The sequence below is a fragment of the Euprymna scolopes genome, chromosome 9, assembly GCF_053919585.1.
Source record: "Euprymna scolopes isolate OS-2025 chromosome 9, ASM5391958v1, whole genome shotgun sequence".
Taxonomy (NCBI): Eukaryota; Metazoa; Mollusca; class Cephalopoda; order Sepiida; family Sepiolidae; genus Euprymna; species Euprymna scolopes.
In genome coordinates, this window is record NC_136490.1 from 40,387,456 (window position 1) to 40,396,256 (window position 8,801).

Consider the following 8,801-nt stretch of genomic DNA (forward strand, 5'->3'; position numbering starts at 1 on the left):
GCTTAAGCAAAAAGGGCAAAATCGCGAAATTTGGTTTTAAAAAGGCCGGTCCTAGTAACCCTGGACAAGAATATAAGAGTGAACTCACTTTGATGTAGCCTCATTTTCGAATATCACTATAATACTATATGATTATTGTTGTAAGTGTAAGAAAGGAACTTGTAGTAATTTCGACGCGCAGCAGTTCTTCACCGAAGAAAGAAGTCAACAAAACGTTACATAAAAAAAGAGGAACCTTCGAAAAAAAAGAATATTGTCTGACAAGAGGTGCTGGACTTTATATGTAAATTAAAGATTGTCTCTTACATATTTTATTATTTGTATTGAACTATGTAGCACAACATTACTTTCTTAGTATTTATCTGTACTTATTATTTTATCTTATTTGAGTCCATTCTATATTCATTTATATGGACACTATTTTCATAGTAATGTTAACAAACTCATATTTGCTGCATGTTATTGTTTTTTTCTGTTCAAAAGATTACTTTTTTGTGCTATCCAGAAAAATATCAGATTTATCAAAACATATTTGTTGAGCTACATATATATAAAAAGCACTTTGTCTGTGTTAGTTCCTTCATTATGGATTCGAAAACGGTTGAACCGATTTTTTAAAAAATTTCACACAAATATACTTTATGTGTCTGGCAGTGTTCTTGATTAGGTTTTGTATCGGAATACATCAGGTAAGTTTAAAAAATCGATAATTGAAAAAATTTGATTAAAGAAAGAACAGTCCAATTTTGATCAAAGATAGCACCCTTATACAGCCAAACACTACAAGTGCATTTTAGAAGTTGTATCACCGCACAAGTAGAAGGGGTAAGCATTTAAAATCAACAGTAGGTTCTTTGATATGACAGGAACACGTTCGAAATGAATGTTTTTGTTTAAAGCAAAATTGAACCATAATACTTAACTTTTGCATCTTAAACTTTAATTAAAGCCATTATATAAAAATAATTTTATAAAATCAACTGTAGTTTTCTATAGTGCAATGTAGACTACAATGTATTGTGAACTAAGTCACTGTCGGTGCATCAGGGTGAGTCCCAGACAAGAGCAGGCGACCAATTGATTTGATTGAAAAATGCGTAATTTCACTGATTTCAATGACAATAAAAGTGTGGAAAATTTGTTAATCCTAACTTAGTCCTGGGCAACATCAGGTCTCTCTGCTAGTTAAATATATTTCTCATTCTGTGAAATTTACAAGAGTCCTACTAGTTTGTATTATTATTTTCTTTTTTAATTGAAAGCCATGTTTAATTTCAGAAGAGTTTCCAATGGGTAGCTAATCTGTATAAGTCTTGGAGACGAAAAAGAGTTTTCAATGGGTAACTGATCTGTATAAGTCTTGAACTTTAAAATATTGCTGATGAAGAGCAAAGATCTTTCTTATATGGACACAAAAAATTATGTGCGGGAATGCTAAAAGATCCAATATTGCATTGTTTGGAGGTTAGAAACAATTACTTTCTTTCATTCTTTACTGCTAAATGTTCGAAAAGTAGCACTGAAAGTACATCAAACAACCGGTTGCTGATGACTTTATGTTTATGGTTTCTTTCTTTTTTTTTTTCTTTCTTTCTTTCTATTATATTGAACCAGTTGCCAAAGTTTGCAGATGAATGAAAGCAATCACGCGAAAGAGAGAAAGAAGGAGAGGGACAGAAGTCAAAGGGAGGAGGGGGGGTATTTAAAAAGTAGCCTAACTGAATGAGAGAGAGTGAAAACATCTTTTAGCATTTCTGCTTGCTTATCAGGGACCCCGGGTATCACCTTGGAACCATGCTGAGTCTACAATGAATAAACAGTTCTATCTGGAATCTGTCTTTCCCTTTCTTTTGTTCCTTTCGTCATTGCTTTCTACACTTAATTATTCAGCACCGTGTCAGCTACAAGGCTCATATGTACGAGTGTTATTCCAAAAGTTAAGTCTCCTATTTTTTTAACTAAAACAATTGAAGTGCTACGAAGACGAGAGTGATACCATTAAAAGGAGCAACCTTTTTTGCTCCAGAATTTATTTTTCTACATAGTTTTTTTTTTTTTTTTTTTTTACACAGTGGTCACCACTTATCAAGGCCCGGAAGCCACTCAGGGATAAGGGTTATTGCAAGTACATTACGTTAGTGTGGAGATTTGATGAAGGGTTTACTTAAGGGGGCGGTTCATTAGGAATTTGTTAATGTTGGACTTGAACACATCCAAGTTGTAGTCAGGTGGGAAGCAAGCAGACGGAACAGAGTTCCCACCATTCTTAATGCACTTTTGCTAACGATTGCTATGCATAAGCGTTCGGAGCATACTTTGTCATGCGAGAGTCGTTCCAAAAATACCCCCCCCCCCGTATTTGTTTTAACTCAAAAAGTTGAAAAGCTACAAAGGCAAGAGTGGTGCCATTAAACGAACAACCTTTTGTTCTCCAAAATTCATTTTTCTACATAGTCACCACCATTCTCAATGCACGTTTGCCATCAATTCAATGCTGCAACTTTGCTTCTGACGCACTTCTATGACAGGAGTTGCCTTCTTAGAGTCTCACACCGTCAATATCTGCAATAGAAAGATAAAACTTTCAGGCCATGAATGCATAAGTTCAGTCATCATAACAACACAATTTGCAATCACCTCTGATCCACTTGGGCAGAATAAAAATAGGAGGCATTACTTTTTGGAATGCTGTTTGTACTTTTGCTTTCTCATTCATTCAGATCATGTCTTTCTGTACGAAATTAATATAGTACTGTCTCAACTACAAATGTTATTTCTAGAAAGAAGAAAAGGTTATGTAAGAATTATTTATTATAATATAGAATACATTGTATGAATATGAAAAAAAAATATATTATGTATATATCAAAATAAATTAATATAATTCCCACAGTTTCACAGAAATTGCAGACAAGTTCCCACTGTCAGAGATGATTAAAATACTCTATTTTATTTTATAACTAGCCTGGTTGCCTGGCATTGCCCGGATGTTTGAAGGTGTGTGTTGAGCAACCCCCCCCCCCCCCCAAAAAATGGTAGTAGTCAGGCAGGCTCGAACCCCTCCTTGTAGAAAAGTACCCAGTTTGAGGGTAAAGGAATTAATGTTTTTAGCCAATTTATTGATATTTGTCATCTGAAGGGCTGATCTTAAAAACGATACCGATCTCGTAAAAATCCGTCGCCTCTGTGGAAAGTTTTAGGCAGACAGACATACATACATACATGCATACATTTAAACAGACAGGTGAGATCTATATAATAGATAATGTTGCTTTGAACAATTCTGAGTTCTTACCAACAACAAGGAAGTTGCAATGAAGATTTCCTGGTAGATATGAAAATCAAAATGCTCCACTGGGTGCCTGGAATTACACTGCTAAACCACATCTGAAGGTGCTATGGCATTGTGCTGATCAAGGGCAAGATGAGTGAATCGTGATTCAGATTTTTTCACGTGTGCTGCGGGCCGACAACAACACCGTTGTGAAATTTACTTTTGATTGCTTTTAGTTGGATTTAGTTCTTCTTTTCATAACCCAACAACAAGATCATCGTGAAATTTATTTTTGTATTAGAAGTCACCAGAAACTGACAGAGGAAGGCCAATGATAAGATGGGTAGACGCCTCACACAAAGATCTCTAAAATACTGATCTCCACTCAGTTGAAGATCTACCAAACTTGTGAGACCTGTACAATTCCTAGTGCCGACAACAAGAAAAGCAGAACGGAGATTCGCCCTTATGGAAATCAAAATGCTCCGCAGGAAGTTTGGAATTGCATTGTGTTGTGAGTTGCATGGTGAGTGGAAGGGATTAAAAAATAAGCAGAAATTCCAGGGAGGAAATTGACAACACATGTGGATGGAGAGAAGAAATTTTTATTAAACACAAGCAAAGGTTTATGGGATGTTTACAAACAAAGGGAGAAAATAAAAAGACAAGAGTTTTCGGACTTCCAACAAGAGTTATCGGGCTTTCAACACACTACTTGACCTCATTTGTAATGAGGACATCCAGAGATGTATGGCACCAATTTATGGCAGCTTAAAATGATTTGGATATGTGCTGAGTGCCAGCTAAAACTCTGTTGTGAAACTTGCTTTTGTATTAGAAATCACCGAGTGTAAGGCCAATGAGGTGATGGGCAGACATGCTACAAAAATGGCTCTGTAAAACGGACCTTCACTTGGGCAACATTTATTGCAGACTCTGGATTAACGTATAAGAAAAGAAGAAAATTTTATTGCATCATCATTACAAGATCTTTATACAATTTTTGGATCCACAATCCTTCCATAATTATATCTACATTAAAAATTAGTTGAGGACCTCCCCCGTCTTTTATGAAATTCTTCCATTTTAGGCAATTTCGGAATCAAGGGAAATATTGAAATCGTCCCGTCACTAATTTTTATATTTATTTTTCACACTTTCCAGATTCACAATCCTTTCATGCTTTTTTTGTGCTTTGTTAACCTTGCTCTACATCACTGCAGATGTGATTAGTCCATCGCTTTGAAGGCCTACCACATTATTCTTCCTGTAATGTGTTGCTTTGTATTGCTTTCAGAACCTCAGAAAGAGGTCCTGAAAACCATACATTGCTTTCAGGAGCTTTTCTGACGATATTCTTTGTTTATTATCAACTCCATGGATTAAATTAATCGCATGCTTAATATTACTCAGGCAAACATTAGCAACAAAAAAAAAGCAGAGTATCAGTTCATTCTTGATTCTCTCAATGGTATAATTTCGAAACATAATGTTATATAATGCTCTTAATGTTTATATATTGTTACGGCATATCAACCATTTTGGGGTTTACAAAAATGTTCTTACATAAGAATGTGGTCCTACACTATATGTACTACATTAGTAATTCGTTCAAGCCTGTAATGTGTGTGTGTACCACGTATCTTGTATTTCTTCTGTAACTCCAGCATTGTTCTCTGCTCTCTGTAAATCGAAGTCTTTCATAACACAGCAATAATGATGCAAGTCTTCTCGTGTTTTTTGTTGTTGTTGATATTTTTGAGTTTTATTCTTCTTCAGCACTGGGGCTGGGACACACCACCAATTTCTTTAATTATTTTGTGGACTACATGCTTGAAGGTCCATAGTTCACTCCTGTGGCTCTGACTCTCTAACTACCTCATTTGATTCCATTATTACCTATATAACCAACATTTTTCTTTGTTCTACAGAACTCCAACCACTCCCGACCCTAGACAATTGTATCATCTTTGACATTTTAAATAATGCCAATATTTGTTATTGTCATCGACTTATTATTGTTATAATATAAATTCTTTATGTCAAATATTTATCTCTTTATTTTCAAACTTGTTTCATCGACCGTTAGCTTAGTTGTGAAACTGCATATTTAACCTACTTGATTATCGTTACCGTAAGGCCCCAATCTTTTACACTAAAATTTTCTTGAATTTGAGTAATGTTAGATTATGTTGGGGCGACACCAGGTTGTCTTGTTGATAGTAGATTTAGGAAAATCGACTATTATTATTATTAAAAGTTAAAAATGTCAGATAATGGACATTATTATTATTTTGTTAACTGTTATGTAGAAAAAGGTATGTTGAGAGAATGTTTGAAAAAAAGGAATGTTTAGTAAAATAATTATGTTAACTTAGAAACAATAACAAGGAAAGAATGTGGTGGGCATAAACAAAATAGGTTTTCAAACCTAGGGATAAAAACAATAAATCTGTCCAGAAAACATGACTGAAAGTCACATGCTATGTCTATATGTAGTTGAATGACGTAAGTACAAAGGACTAGTTTGAATATATACAAGCAGAATTAAGAAACAGAACAGAGAGAGAGGGGCGGGAGGCGGGCAGAGAGAGGTGGAGCGTTTGCAACAGGGCCTGTATAGCCTTGTATGTAGGAAAAAAGCAGAATCTAACATGCATGCAATCTTCCAACAGGAAAACATTTGAAACAAAAATATAACCGGAGATTTTTTTTTTTTTTTTCGCGCTTCTTTGGAAGAAATGTTCATTTCAGCTTTTGACAGATTCATCAACCCAGATGAATCCCAGATGAATGAAATTAATGTTTTCCTGTTTGGCAAGATATAATTCCTCAGAAAATGTTCCGCCCCTTTGTTGTTAAGGAAATGTTTGTTGTTAACTGTCGTGTTGAACTGTATATATGTGTAATGTATATATGTAAGCAGTTATACACACCTCTACAAAGAAAATTTATGAAACAGTAGACGAAACTCACTATATACTAAATGCATTATATACCCAACTCATTATATGCGCCATGCTCATTATATACATGCTTTACCATATATGTATTGCCATATGAGGACATCCTTTCCTCTTAAAATATGAAGAAATTACAATTTCTTACACAAAATAATAAAATTAAGTAAAAATAATAATTAATAAATAATATATAATGAAAATATTTATTAATATAATTAAATATTATAATAATATAATAATACTTGAAATAGTATGTGATTAAATGAAATAAAAATATAATATAAAAATAAATATTAATAATCTATAAATTGAAATAATATATAAGATAACATGAAAAGATATTACTTTGATATTAGGAAATGAAAATATCCCCTTTAAGCGTTTCTGGAGACTTTTAAAATATAACTGAAAAAAGTATTCTTTTTTCGTTGGTTCCAGAAGGTTCCAAAAATTAAGTGTTCTAAATTATTGGATTCTGGAACATTTTCCAGCGATTACTATGAATAGAAGAGTATGCTTTTGTAAAACGAGTTATTGATTCATGCGCCAAATTGAAAGGGATGCGAAGTTGGGGCAACCTTCTTGCTAGAATATAACTCCAGACAAATAATGAGAAATGAATGAAACCCAAATAAATAAGCATACCGAATGTCAAGCCTAATAAACCATTCGACAAACAAACCACAACGGACTACATCTTGGTAAATATAGATTTTTCTGAATCTTGATATTGACCAAAGAAAATATATCTTTGAATGTTATATAAAAACTTTTATTGGCTCTCTTAGACCAATCTGTTTATTGTAAAATGGATTTACAATAAATTTATTTTCCTTTTAACTACATTTCTTTTTACTCTTTTTATTTTATAATATATATATATATATATATATATATATATATATATATATATATATATATTGCAGTGAATATCCCTAGGCATCACAATAACGTAACACTATAGACTGACTCTATCTAACATATAATTAATCTAGTGCCATGCCCCCCCCCCCTTGATAGGAGGACTATATAACAGTAATCCTACAGAAATCCAGACGCATTTTGACAATCATGGTTCTCAAAGAAACATTTTCGAATATAGAGATCCTGTGTTGATTTCCCGCTATGAACATCCAATTTTAAGACACATATGTAGCTCTGATTGAAATAAAATATTAAAATTATTTCTGAATCAAATAATTTTGTTAAAATCGCTCTTTTCTTTAATTTCAGCCAATGAAAGGAAGAGCTAAATCCAACCAAGCACAACCAAAAGCTTCGAGTTCAAAATATCACACTTCATGCTGCCAAAGAAACAATTATAACTGACTTTATATATATATATATATATACGTTTTATTTTTTATTACCGTGTTATCTGTTTAGTTACACATGTTTCGGTTGCCGGGCCATATCTACAATCCAGCAGCCTCGTCAAACCTTACAGAAAAAAAGGTTTTCTGTAAGGTCTGACGAGGCTGCTGGATCATAGATATGGCCTGGCAACCGAAGCATTTGTAACTAAACATAAAACGATAATAAAAAAATAAAACGCATATTTGCTCTGCAATATTATTGAGCACTTTCTTCAGGTTTTTCCTAATAACCATTTTTGCTATATATATATATATATATATATATATATAATTCCTGAAATTCTATAAAAATATTAACCAAATTGTTTTAAATAACAAGCTCAATGCAGTTTTGTTTCTAGCTTCAAAGCATATATACTGAAGATAGTTGCTTGAAAACATTCCAACGTAATATAAGGTGCCGGGTTTTTTTTTTTTTTTTTTTTTTTTTTGAGGGGGGGGGGCGAAGGAGTCTCTTTTCTGATTATGGTCTTTAAAGTGAGTTTTTCATGTTTTTGACTTGCCGTTCTTCTTATATTGCCAAAAAATATTTTTTTACTTTTATTTTATTTGGAAACACTGTGTTGATTTTTTTACCGATATATGATTATCTCTGACAAACAATGAAGCATACTGAAGACAATGTTTTTTGGCTATGGGGTGTGAAACATGCTTAAGACAATAAAAAAGAAAATACAGGCATTTACTTGAACAAAAGAAGAATAAAAAAATAAAGAAAAATCACGATTGTGAACTAATTCTTTCCTTTGCTCATAGAAATGCAACAAACCAGTGTATATAATAGGAAAAAATCCACCGTTTGAGAAGCACTTGATACTCAGAATTTAAAATTTAACGGTTAAAAAGACCAGACAAGTGCAAAATTGATTTCAATAAACATATCTATTTATTAAAATTAAGTTGATTTTTTTTTAATTCAAATTTTCGAAGAGTAAAATATTCTTCTTTAAGAAATACAGTTTTATTTTAAATGTTTAATAACAGTGGTCGTATGCATGGGTCAAAATTCTTAAATAGTATAGACGACATGTTTGCATATTCTTTTTTATCCTTTCTAGATACCTGATTAATGTTCTAGACTGGAACTGGCAAATGAACTTGATATACTAGTTTGGTAGCCTAGTACTTTCAGTTCCTCTTGGAACCATCTTTAGGAATTTGGGCATCGAGTAAAGTACGGCATGTTCA

At 33.0% G+C, this 8,801-nt stretch overlaps 1 protein-coding gene across 1 annotated transcript in view; it reads left to right on the plus strand.

The window, feature by feature from the left end:
- Positions 1-8,512, plus strand: part of LOC145284513 (coiled-coil domain-containing protein 33-like) — a 97,054-nt gene extending 88,542 nt beyond the window's left edge. The window contains exon 9 of the mRNA XM_080133400.1: positions 7,471-8,512. Within this exon, the coding sequence (XP_079989526.1) occupies positions 7,471-7,566 (96 nt within the window). The 3' untranslated portion in view covers positions 7,567-8,512. The remainder of the gene's footprint in view (positions 1-7,470) is intronic.
- Positions 8,513-8,801: the final 289 nt, after the last annotated feature.